This window comes from Lepidochelys olivacea (assembly GCF_965140295.1).
Source record: "Lepidochelys olivacea isolate rLepOli2 genome assembly, chromosome: 7".
Lineage (NCBI taxonomy): Eukaryota > Metazoa > Chordata > Testudines > Cheloniidae > Lepidochelys > Lepidochelys olivacea.
In genome coordinates, this window is record NC_140417.1 from 68,227,331 (window position 1) to 68,241,061 (window position 13,731).

The following is a 13,731-nucleotide window of genomic DNA, read 5'->3' on the forward strand; positions in this document are numbered from 1 at the left end:
CCAAGGCTTTGTGCATTCGTATATAAGCACTCGAGATAACCTGCTGATCGCCCCTCATTCTCAGTATGAGGCAGGAGCCCTCCCCTCACAGACATTCCTGCCTGTGCTTCCTCCCGGTATCCCGCTTTCCCACTTACCTCAGGGCTTTGGTCTCCTTCCCCCGGTGAACCTAGTTTAAAGCCTTCCTCACTAGGTTAGCCAGCCTGCTCGCAAAGATGCTCTTCCCTCTCTTCGTAAGGTGGAGCCCGTCTCTGCCCAGCACTCCTCCTTCATGGAACACCATCCCATGGTCAAAGTATCCTAGCTCAGTTTGTGAACTTCAGTCATACTATTTTATGTTGACCATTCAGTCTCCTATGCTACTGCTTCAGTTCCCTGTGGGGGTTAGTGTGAAAGTGCTGTCAGCACGAATTCACGCACATGGAGAATTTCAAATATTGGCTTCCACAAATACTGTGACTTTTTGATGTTTGTTTTCCAGTACAATTCCAGCCAATAATGCTCGATTGCATGATGTTTTCAGGAGGCAAATACAAAAGTGACCATGGACAAAGACAATTTAAAATATAACTAGATAGCATATTAGGAAAGACTGTACAATATGCACTCAGTTCTATTATGTATGCTTTACACTGAAGGAATGCTAGCTCTTTGTACCTATTTCTCTGCAAAAAGTATTTGAGAACAATTTATTCTAATATATAGATTTTCCCCCATAAAATTAACAGATACTGATATAGCCCTCCTCACCATAGTATCTCGAGTGCATATTCAATTTTCCAACACAAACAATTGTTTGCTGTCAAAAATAACTTGGGTAGAGAGGGAGCAGGAGGAAAGAATGGGAGAAAGAATGAAATATATCCAGAAATTTTTTCCAAATACATGTGCATTGCCTGAAAATTTATGAAAATACAAATCACTGTAGATGTTGTGAAGCATCCTGGAAATCACGTTGACATTTTGCACAGCCATAACCTTTGTGAATAGCTGGTATAGATCTGAGATTTTACCATGTGAATTTCAGCATGCAGAAGGCAGCGGTTTGCACAGCTTGTTAAGCAGCCATTGAACAAGTGTAACTGCCTGAGTGAAACCTGAGTTCAGAAGCCAAAGCTGTCCTAAACCTGAATTTTGAACTTGCGAATCAGCATACATTTTTCATTTGGGATGGATCTTACTCCTATAGCTTCATTCTCCATCTCCTTTTGCACCTGCACAACCCCCACTAGGCTCTGAAAGTGTATCTCATGGATGGCAAGCAATTCATGTTGATAAGTAAAGGTTTAGTGTGATAGGAGGGGTCTGTGGCCTGAGTTTGCCATGTAATATGTCTGAAAATCACCGTTAATTGAGTGCATGTCCTTTCAAAACTGGGTCCTCCTAAGTAGGTTAGGTTAGAATGAATTGTAAAGTTCAGTGGTGATTAAAGAGAGGTTATAGCTGTGCCCCCTAACCTATACTGTTCCCTTTTATTTGATGAAATGTCACTTCAGTCATTCCACTGAAGCGTATCAGAGAGGCACAGTGCAGTGTAAATAATCTTATTGTGAAAGCAAACACACCAACATTAAATTTACCCTTCTAATTTAGTAATTTTGCTGCTGTTTTTTCTCTTAGGGTCGAATACCTGTTAAATGGATGGCAATCGAATCCCTATTTGATCATATCTATACAACACAAAGTGATGTGTAAGTCTAAATTGTGATGTGTCTTACAATTTATATGTCTGTTGTATACAGTTTAACAAAGAACACGGTAACATATTTAACAGCCACAGCTTTTAAGTTGGAAGATAACAAAAATCAGAGAGCCCAGATGACTCAGTCTCTTAGTAATGGTGGGATAAATATGGAACTTTAAAATTGTAGGTGACCCATTAAATTAAATTAAAACCTAAATAATGAGTGACTGTATGGTGTTCCAATCTGATTGTCCTTCGGTGGCCTGTGTGAAATGAGATTTGATGGTCTCAGCCCCGTTCTTAGTGTGCACACCACAGAACCCACTCTTGTTGGCAGATCCAGCAAAAAGACTAAGGATTTAGAGCCTGAGTCGCCTCCCATTGAAACCGGTGACAAAACTCCAAATGACTTCAATGGGAATAGGATCAGACTCTTAATGAGCAACCAAGTTGCAGCCACATGATGCACATACATGTGCCGGTTGTTAGAGAGTGATTGCATGGGCAGATTTGCTTTCCACTTCCCTTCTCACGTGACTACTTCCTTCCTCATCCAGGCCAGTAGAGCAGCAGGAGAGGAGCGAGTGCCGGGCTAGGGAGACCTCGGGGGAATAGGCTGGGCAAGGGCAGGGCTTCAGGGTAGAGCATGGGTGGGGCCTCAGGGTAGAGTGTGGCTGGTGCCCCGGTCTGAGCCTTGGTGGGCCTCCCCACTTCTAGGGAGCTTCGTTTCCAGCGCTCGAAAGGCGCATCTCCAAAGGGAGGTGAACAGCACTGCATCTGCAGCATTTGCACCCCCTGCAGGGCCAGCCTTATTTGGGGAGGCTTAGTCTCCTGCAGCCTCTTATAAACAGCCCCCATGCTCCAAACTATGACTCCAACAGTGTAACGCTGAAGAATTAAAGGGTTACTTTATTGGAAAATTGATTTTTAAAAATTGACATGTTCACAAATATAATCTACAAATATTCAATGCTGTTTGGGGTGATGCAGTTATGGTTTTAGTGACCATCTAATACTATACTTAAAATCCATTCCAGAATGCTGGATTTTCCTCATAAATTCTATATCTCTTTTTTTCCAGCTGCTTCCTTTTAAGACCCTTGTATATAGTCAGTAGTTGGCAGTGATCTAGCAGTCGTATAAGTTGCCAGCTTCTGTAATTTCTTTTTTCCAACCCTGCTGCAAAAACCCTTCCTTTTTATGTTGGAACCTAGACACACATTGTACCGGTGCCAGCCCACAGTCTTCCTGTCCCCCTCTCTCTGATGGCATTTTTATTCATCCACAAAGACCGTAAAATGGAAAATATTCTCCCCCCCCATACACACTTAGTTAATTTTCATTATGTTTACAAAACTAAGGTACAATATCCTAACATACAAATCTGACAAACAGCTGCAGCTAATTGAGAAATTACTAACATGCTACACCCTCTTACAGAGCCCCCAAAAAATTCACTTAATCTTAAAAATAAAAACCCACAATGCCACACACTTTTTCTGGATTATTTACAGGTCAAATTATAACCTAATGGGCTGCACGGAATGATTGGCTCAATAAAGGGCATGAGGAAGAATAAAAGACTTAATCAAGTGCAATGGAACGTTATAAATATGCATTAGCTTTGAGGAAGATATAGACTGGTTAAAAATGAACTTACAGAATATCAGCAGGAAAAAGCTGTTTGAAAGTTTCATGTAAGGCTGTGTGAGACTAGCAGTTGCTTTTTTTTTTTTTTTCCCCTGTGCACAGCCATTTTGGAGCTGAATATGTCCTGGCCTGGGAATGCCATTTCTCTTGTTTAAAATAAAAATAACTTAAAGAACTACAAGGAGACAAGCGAAGCCCAGTCAGGAGGAGAGCAATTTCTGTGACTAAAATTTTGAGGTGGGATTTTCAAGGGAACCTCAGGGAATTAGGCACCTGACTTTCATTGACTTTCAGTGGACTTTAGGGGCCTAATTCCTCTAGGTCTCTTTTTAAAGGTGGAGCTCTTGCATAAAAATCAGACGGCAAAAGTGAATGTTTATTACACTTTGTATATAACTCTATTCTCAGAGGTATCCCATCAAACCTGAGTGGAAAAATGCACTGTTGCCTGCTTTCCTTCACCCCGCATTGTGAACACTGAAATCTTGGAGGGTTTGAAATGGGGTTCTGGATTAGATTTTGGTTGCTCAAGCCTCTCTCTCTGAAAGAGGGCTTCCACTCAAGAAAGGAACCTTTTTTTTTTTGGCCTTTGAGTCAAGGCCTTTCTACTAGAGCTGGTCCGAAAGTGGATAGAAAAATTGACTCAATTTTTTTCCCTTTTTTAAAAAAAAAATCAAAATGTCACCATTTTTTTTTTTTTTGTGCATTTCAAATTTCCAAATAGAATTGACCAGTGCTGCTTTCTGTATTCAGCCAAGAACAAAATTAAGGCCCTGATTCATTAAACGAGCACAAATAAGCCTATTAAAATAAAGGGGGTCATTTAGGTAAAATTAGACACCTGCATGCAAAGAAGGATGGATTTGTGGTTGATGCCTTGGTCTGTCTTTTCTATTTAGAATGTAATAGATGGGGGCAGGGATTGTGTCTTACTATTTGTTCATACAACACCTAGCATAATGGAAACTTGATCTTGGAACCTTTAAGTGCTACTGTACTATTTGCTGGATAGGGGCCATGTTAAGCTCTTAAATCCCAGCAATTCAAGTGAATGTTTCCTTCCTTCCTTCCTTTTTCAGCTGGTCATTTGGAGTTCTGTTGTGGGAGATTGTAACCCTGGGAGGTAACCCTTATCCTGGAATTGCTCCTGAAAGACTCTTTAACCTCCTGAAAACCGGCTATAGAATGGAGAGACCTGAAAACTGCAGTGAAGAAATGTAAGTATTTCTTGCTTTGTTTGGATTAATAGAAATATCCTTGAACAAAGGGAGGAAACAGTGTAAATAACAGCCATCTCCAGCATGACTTTTAGAGAAGTCTGAGAACAATCTAATAAAAGTAAAGAACTCTGACATCATAAAGTGGCAGAAAGGTGGGGTGACAATCTGTGTTAAATGTGCACAGAAAGAAATGCAGTCCCCAAGTGCCTGCAGCTATTGCCAAAATACCTGCTGAAAATTGGATAAAGTACTCATCAGGCTAATGAAAAAGTGTCAGTTAAATATTCGGAACATGTGGCTGGGGAGGGGAAATGCATCTAACATAGTGATGATTGACCTCTTCAAGATGTGTTGAAGCACATCCAAATACTGGGAACCCACTTTCCTGAAAATAAGGTGGTTATTTTAATATCTGTGCCCCATCTATTCCCTGAAAATGGTTTGTAAGCTGTCTAACTTTTCTGGTAGTGCATAGAACCCTGAAGAGAAGATACCTTCACTCAGAAATCAATACCTCTATAACACAAACATTTTGTGAGTGAGTGAGTCATTTCAGTTTATCTGTGACTGTAAGACAGTTCATATGTTATTAACTGACTTATTTACAAAAGGCAATTAACCAGGAAAATCTCAATGAGAGAGAAATATCTCATCACCCTGGATATTCCCTGGTGTCCAAAAATGAAACACATAGAGCTTGAAATATGTTAATCAGCCCTTATTAAGGCATATTCACATATTCAAATGAGACAGCATTGTTTCATTTGAATTTTGGAGAACAAGAACGAGATCCCTTCACGTGTTTCTGAATGACCTTGCCCACGTGGTAAATAGTACAGCCATTTTTTTCCGTGCATCACATATATAGAGATACCACGGAGACACTGTTGAACTTAGATCTGTTCAGAAATTCATAGATCTCAAGTCCAGACTTGCCCCAGCAAAATTAAATATTTTAAATTTTCACCTGTCTTCCCTTCCTCAAGCATTCACTTCAAAGGTCCCCTTTCCCACCCCCAATTATGTTCCATTGTTTATACTTTTTTGAGTTATTCCCGTTGCGTAAGTTTGCGGGGGAGGAAGGGTTGATGGCTTTATTGTTGTTGTCACTCTTAGATGGACAACCTGGGTAGATGTTTATCTTAGGACATTAAAGACTGCATTAAGATGAACCACTTAAGACCCTTTTTTCTATGCCTGCTCCAAATGATCCAGTCTAGCAATGAGGGGGTGATGCATAACCATACCCTTTTTTTTATATAGGTATGCAAACTTTTCTGATGCAGTTCACTCCATCTTTCATATAATAAATCCCAAAAAAGTGAGATTAGAAGAATCTTATTTAGGTTGTAAAGTCAAGTGCTAAAAAGTTAGGAAATGCCAGATTTATGGTTTCCTGGGCAGCCTTAATTCAGCCAGCCTATGCACATGTGTTTTTGAGACAGTCTTTAATGACATGATCACATAGTATCATAATGCATATGCCCAAGGGGGAGGGTGTGAATTAAGGTTGTACAGCCAATCATATATCTGGCATTTTTTAACTTTCAAGTGCTTGAATTTGCAACCTAAACAGCATTCTTATAATTTAGGGTTCTTTAATATAATTTCAAAGGGTTTTTTTGTTGTTTTGTGTTTGTTTTTAAGGAAAAAAGTAAAACCACTTTCTTCTGTGAACAGCTGAGCACAATCAGGGTTTGAATCCTGAACCATCAGCACTGCAGCAGAAGTCATTTAAGCTATAGATCTAACTACGTTGTCTGGGTAGGCTGCTGAGTCCAGAAAGAGTGGTCATGGGGGAACTCAGCCTGGCCCAGTTCATTTTTTCTTTCTCTTCCCTTCTGGGAGCTGGGGGAGCTTTTGCCCTATTTGGTGTCCGAGTGGCCCATTCTTCCCTCTGCGGTCCAGGTGCTGGATCAAGAGGAGGGAAGCCCAGTCTAGGTTTTTCTCCTCCCCGCAACTACGGCTGCTCCCAGCTATTCCCAGAACAATATGGTGGTGCTGCTGATTTGGTGGCAGTGGAGCTTGGCCTTAGAATATTCATGTGTTCAGTTATTATTTTAGCAGGCTGCCAACATTTTCCTGAGGAAGGAGAGCAGGAGAAAGGAAATTATTTTGAAAGCTTATATCTCAGCAAAAGCTGAATGGAATTTCATACAACAAAGAGAAAAGTACTTCTGTAGCCAGAGGAACTTTCCCCTGCCAAATACCAAAGGCAAACAATGGAGATGTGAAAGTTTCTCAAAGGAAAGGTTGCAAGAATCTTGTAGGTGGGACGTGTTAGGCAGCATAAACATTGGTGTCACTATCAACTCCCCCTGTACTGGTTGTTTTGTTGTTCTTCCAGGTGACCAACCAAGAAAACAGAAGTCATAGGAGAAGTGTAAGGGTGTCAGCAGGGAGGTGTGATTACCAGCGTAAGTAGGCACTCGCCATACCTCAGCTCAAACTAGTGTGTTAAAAATAGCCGTGTGGAGGTTGCGGCACTGAAGCTGGGCAGGCTTGGGGTTGAGGGGCTAGCCCACGCCACCACCAGTGCCACAAAGTTCACGCTGCCTTTTTTAGAACAAGAGCTCGAGTTGAGCGAGGGCGAGAGTCTACCCACGCTGGGAATCCCACCTTCCAGCAGCAGTGTAGACTTATTCTTTGACACCAATTTTGCAAAGAGATCCACATGCCTGAGCCTTTAATTACACGCAGCATCTCCTGGGAATAAAGGTTCACTCCTGTGACTCTCAGTGCAGTATTAGGGCCTCGTCCCATGGAGAAATTGTTTAGCTACATAAATAAGAAAAAGGAAAGATTGAGATATTTCTTTGAGTGGCATTCACAAAAGTGTCCAGATCACTGTACTGTATGTAGATTTATTTGAGCAGAAAGGAAAACCAAGCCATTTGTGAATGCAGGAGCTTATTATGTGTTACTTTGGTTCATAGGTATAACTTGATGCTGCGATGCTGGAAACAGGAACCAGATAAGAGGCCAACCTTTGCTGACATCAGCAAAGAACTGGAGAAAATGATGGTGAAGAGTAGGGTAAGTCTGCTGCAAGCTGAGTTTTGCACAGTTAATGAAAACTAGTAGGGAATGTTAACAATCCAAAGAGCTTGGGTGTAGCACAGGGAAATAAGTTTCTGATAAGAAAAGTTCTGATTTTGATCAGGATTAAAGGCATCCAAAAACCTTATTTCCTCCAGATGGCAGAAAGCTTTCCAAAAGCAGTTCCATCTTTTTTTTGTATGGTGATTTTGAAGATTTCAGACCTAGAAATGTTGTGTGCTTGATTATTTTACCACTTAGTTTCCTTAGTAACAAATGTATTGTTGCAGAGTTAATTTTAATTTGCATTACTCAATAATTAAGCAATAGGAAGCCTCAAATTAAATGACTAAAATTTTGCAATGTATTGTGTCATTTCTGACTTGGGATGTCTTAAAGATGTAATAACAGCAACAAAATATTAAAGCGGTTTGGTTCCAAATCTGTCTACTTTAAAATGCATAATCTGTTAAGGGATTTTCTTGGGAATTCAAAGGACCTCATTGTCAGTGTGGAGCCTTTACACATCCTCATCTAGGACTTCGTCTTGCACACTGCTGAGCACTGTCATCCTGATCGAGGAGAACACCTATGCATGTGCTTAATTTAAAGCCCATGAGAATCTGCGTCAGTACCTTGCAGGATTGAGTCCCTAGTACACACTGCAAATATATGTCCACCTCAGTGGACATTTTCCAGTATTCATACTTGTACGTGCACTTATTTGATACAGCTTAGGCATGGATGTTCTGTCAGTGCAAATGGAAGATTTTCATGGAAAAATCCAGTGATCTGTGTGTGCTGGAAAAGGGCATGTGTAGCTGAATGAGCACACATAAGAGTACATGTGCACACAGAAGTACAGGCTGGTGACTAAAAATAAGTGTGTGTATGTACTTATATATTTATAAAATCCCTGTTTTACAAAAACATTAGAAATCTCCAGCAATAGTTACTCTCTAGGTAATGCTCCTCTGTTACAAATCCAGCAGAGGGAGAACATATGAACTAGCCCATTCTGGGCTTGGGCATGTGTTCCTGGGCACAGATTAAGAAGTGAACAGAAGGGAGCCATTATGCTCCTATAGGAAAATTAAAAAATCAAAGTTAAATCAATGGTGGTGAAAGGCAAAGTAAGAGCAAAGTTTTATTTTTTGAGGTTCCAAAAGGCTATTACAAGAGCAATATATTGAACTAAAAGTAGATTTCCAACCCCAAAAGTTGTCTGCTTTGTATGCCGTATATAGACAGAATATCTGGGATAATCCAGTGACTGGACAGTAACACTGAACTGGGCAGTGTTGTCTGAAATGGTTATCATAGTTAAAAACAAAACCACCAGCATCCTGAGTGCAGAACTGTGGGCCAAATGCTGCGAAATGGCGAGAACACCTTCCAGGCATTGTTAAGCACCCTGTCCTCCCATTGAATCGTAGGCTTAGAGGAAAGCTGAAGTTAAAGCATATCTATCATATATAGATTTTTGAGTGTTGTGTTGACTCGTTGGCAAGCAGCATTCAACAGGAGAAGCACTAACTGAGCATGTTTCTATTGAACCATGTCTAGTGTTTCTGCAAACAAGTGCATTGCCAAGGACACCACTCTTGCAGAAAACAGGACATTAAGCAGCTGGTATTCTCTATAGAAGGGCCCACTTTGAGTTTGCAGTTGCCCAGTTTAGGGAGCCCAGAAATTTGTTAGGAACTGTAACTGAGGAATGACTTTGTTGCTTATTGTAACCTAGCCTTTTATTTATTTATTTGGTAGGACTACTTAGATCTTGCAGCTTCCACACCTGCTGACTCCTTACTTTATGATGACGGGCTCTCAGAAGAGGAGACACCACTCGTGGACTGTAATAATGCTCCCCTCCCTCGAACCCTTCCCTCCACATGGATTGAAAACAAACTCTATGGTAGAATTTCACATGCATTTACTAGATTCTAGCAACACACACACAAAGTGAATTTTTTCTTCTGCACTATCTTCAGACTCTGTAACCCCATTAGAGTGTTTCTTGTGTGAATGAAGCCAATCAAAATTTGCTTGGAAAGCTTTTTTTATTTGTAAATGTCAAACTTTGCATCAGGATTATACTTTAGGCGTCTTGCAGCTGTGTTTAAAAAAAGATTAAAAAAGGATGTGAAAATAAGTAAAATCACCATATATATCTATATCTATATATCATATGATAAAGAGAAATAAATAGATCAGGGAAGTACTCTCAGGGGAAATTTTAAAAGGCTAAGAACCGAATATCCAATTAAAATAGTCTTTTGTGTTGAGGGGTGGAGTTGGGAAATATGTTAGATTCTACATCTCTAATTTAAGTAATGGATTTAAAAAAAACATTTGCTAAACATTTTGCGGGGGGGGGGGGCGGGGCTCAGTTGAATAGTGAGGCCCAATTTGTTACAGTTTTAAGTTTATCCAGATGGATTTCTGAATCTCAGCTGCTGCTTGGGCAGAAATTTCTGCTTAACATGACATGGGATGGGATCAGGTTACAATTTACAGAAGACGGGAGACTGAGGGCATCTTATACAGTCTTTTGGAAATTGAATTGGTGATAGCCACTGTAAAAATACTTTTAACTGTTTTCACATCCTTTGGTTTATCATGCAAATGTCAGCACTAAGCCCTGATTGAATGATGTAGCAAGTGTTTTGAAAAGGAACATGTGCTTTCATATTGTGGTGGTGAGATGGACAGTAAAAATGGTTCTTGCCAAAACTCCTATATTTTGTTTCCTGATTAAATATTCTACATGTTTTTGGCTGTTTACTAACTTCAAAGATTTTTTTTTTCATTCTTCAAGCAGTAAAACTTTTTTAAAACCTGAAGCTTTTCCATTACTCTATGTATTTGTAATTAGTAAATATCTTTGGGTCTTTTTTTCCTCTGCTCACCAGACATGACTTTCAAAACTAGGTGCCCAAGGTTAGGTTCCTAAATACATATTTGAGATTTTAAATAAGTGGTCAGCTTTTCAAAAGGTTCCAATTCAACAGTTCCCAATGAAGTTCCCATTGCTGAATGCTTTTGAAAATCTCAGCACTTATTTAGGTGCCAAAATAGGCAACAAAATTAGGCTTCTATTTTTGAAAATGTTGGCCTTGGTATGTTTTTGCATATAGTGCTGGATCTTCAAGATGCTGAGCACTCTGGGCCCAGTCCAGCAAAATATGTAAGCATGACCTTAACTCTACATTTATGAGTAGCACACTGATGTCAGTAGGACTACTTATATGCTTAACTTTAAACCTGTATTTAAATATATAGCTGGATCAGAGCCAGAGTGCTCAGAACCTTGCAGCCCATTGTACTACTGGGAGATCATGATGGGTGATATGAGTCTCATCCTAAACCTATTGAAGCCAATGGAAAGACACCCATTAATGTCAAAGGAAATACTTTCATTGACTAGAATGGACATTGGGTCCTGCCTTAAATGGGCGTATTACTGCTTGGAGCATTGTACGTACAGCAAGAACTTCCAGTTGCAATAAATTCTCTGGCAAAGCAATTTGTAATTATGTTGTCATGAAACTATAAAATTGCAAAAAGTTGGAGGCTATCAGAAGAAAAAATAACAACTTTTATTGAATTATATGATATACACACTTTTTTTTATCAAGACAGCACTTTATTTGTTCAGGGTGTTTGCCTTCAGCAGAATTTGTGCTTTGGGGCTTTGAAACACAGTTTATATCAATTGACTGGGGACAAAAACCAGTGGTCTGGCTTAAAGTATTGAACGGAGTTTTGCCAAGGGCCTTACTGTCTGCACATGAAGTTATGGTTCTTCAGTGCAGAAAAAATTATCTGTTTTCATTTTTAGGCATGTCATACCCGAACTGGCCTGAGGAGAGCCCCGTTCCACTCACAAGATTCGATGGCACTAACTCTGTGTTTTCAAGATATGCAAATGATAGTGTATATGCTAACTGGATGGTTTCACCCTCAGCGGCAAAATTTATGGACAAGTTTGATAGTTAAAAATTTCTTTGTGAAAGGTAATGGACCCGTGAGGGGAGCAAACATGCAAAGAATGGAAAGTCCATTGGCTCGTTCTTTGTACAATTAAAACTGGTTAAACCAACGTTAATTTCTCAAATGGCAAACTCTTTTTTGGTAGTTTCTCAAGTGGTTTTACGCATGATCAAGACTATAATTGATTATTTCCCCTTTCAGGAAACATATCAAACTGGATAAAAGTTGTGGTTCCAGTACTTATTTTTTAGTCCACCATTCTGCACATAGTCCAATTTGGTAACTGTTTATTGCAAATGGCTGTGCACTTCATGCTTACAATTTTTTAGGTCAGCTGTCCTGCATTACAGCTTTCTTGGGTGGGAAAATGTTGTTGTACTTGAACTGCTACTTTTCTGGTTATTAACAAAAGGCCACTTGATCTAAGCATGAAGCACAAACAGTATATGTCGGGGGAAAAAACATTTGGCTCAAAATAACTGAGCTTACTGTAGAATCCAAAGTGTTACCATGATGTTGGCACTAATGAAGCCTATATTTTGGTTTCGAAGCCAACATTAAGTAACTCAGTAGGGAACTTGAGATTCAACATTTGAAGTCTTGAAAAGCTGTAAAAATGTCTTGCCTTGTCTTAATGAGAAAAGAGTTTGTTTTATTATGTTTAAACTATTCTTACCTTTAGCACAATGGAGATAAATTTGATACCAGATATGCTATATAGACTGATGTCAATCAAGAGTGCTCACCTGACACAACTTACTTTCCATCACATCCATTTTACTCATGTTACAATGTCTGTTGTACAATCATAATTCTGTTTGAGTTCAGTGTAGACTGTACAGGATATTTTGAACTAAATTAAAGCAAAGAGATTTTGTTTGCAGTCATGTTCAATGAGTTGGAGTCTTCCTCTAAGTTCAAAATCTGATTCTACAGTCCAATACACTGCTAACATAGGATATCACATTGACACCATTCCAAATAAACCTTCTGTCTTGCAAGTCACAAGTAGACAACTCTTTTACTTAGCATAGCTTATCTGATGTTTTTATCATTAGTTAGTTAATTATTCCCTACAAGCAAGAAAAAAATCACCAGATTTTGTTAAGGGTAAATTTAATTCTAATGATGTGCAACAGTATTGACATGGTATTTAGGAGAATGATCTGACTCTTATAGAGCTTATATGGAAGGGGATACATAGGTTTGCAGTACTTTTCTGTCTTTTATTTGTAATTTAATATTGTTGAAGAGAATATTTTTTGTGTTCTAAAAATGTTGGACCATAAACCCAGACTAACATGTTGTTACATGTGTAATGGCTATTCTTAAATAATCCAATTCTACCAAAACTTGTTCCTGTCTCTTAAATTCCAGTTTAGCTGTCTTCATGTGTTTGTTTTGTGTGTCAGCACAATGTGTTTCCATTAAAGTCTGTGATTTCAGAAGTAAATGAGTCAGATTGCCAAAAACTTAACACAGGTCTTCATACATACAACGGAAGTACAGATGTAAAGCACTGTGTTAGTATTTAAACACTATTTTATAAAGGAATATTGTATTTTATTATAACTTGTTTTCAGACGAGCAGTAGCAGTGTGAATTTTTCTTTGTGTAAGCTAACTACTGCACTAGGTACTCTGTGCACAGCATAAAGATACAGACATGCATAGGAAGAGAAAATGTAATGAGTTTAGTTGTGATACAACAGTGGCCTCTCAAATGATTCTGGAGGTGTGGCACAACCCTGAATACACTGTAACAATGCACGTCAAATAAGCATAAAATAAATGAAATGGAAAATTAAACCCCCATTAAATGGGCTTTTTCTTCACTGTCACTGAGAGAGGGAAACTAGGTATAAATGCCGTAACAACATAAGGGAGGTCTACAATCAGTGACAGCTGCTGTGGTAGCTTTCAGTGTTACTCATTAAGTCTGGCCATACGCTGTTTTCCCACTGTTTCAGTTCATCAGTGAGAAATCTGAATTCTTCATTTGTCATGAGCAATCCGGAAGCATCAGGGAGATTTTTTCATCAGCGGCAGCATGTGACAGAAATTCCTGAACTAGAACAAAAGTCCCCCAGGCAGAGGTACTTTACTCCAGTTTCTAATCGGACAGAACCTGTGACAACAGTGTCAT

General features: G+C 39.3%; 1 protein-coding gene across 1 annotated transcript in view; it reads left to right on the top strand.

Moving 5' to 3' along the window:
- RET (ret proto-oncogene) overlaps positions 1-13,373 on the top strand; it is a 132,524-nt gene extending 119,151 nt beyond the window's left edge. The window contains exons 16-20 of the mRNA XM_084635231.1: positions 1,621-1,691; positions 4,414-4,551; positions 7,491-7,590; positions 9,361-9,508; positions 11,435-13,373. Of these exons, the coding sequence (XP_084491357.1) occupies positions 1,621-1,691; positions 4,414-4,551; positions 7,491-7,590; positions 9,361-9,508; positions 11,435-11,592 (615 nt within the window). The 3' untranslated portion in view covers positions 11,593-13,373. The remainder of the gene's footprint in view (positions 1-1,620; positions 1,692-4,413; positions 4,552-7,490; positions 7,591-9,360; positions 9,509-11,434) is intronic.
- Positions 13,374-13,731: the final 358 nt, after the last annotated feature.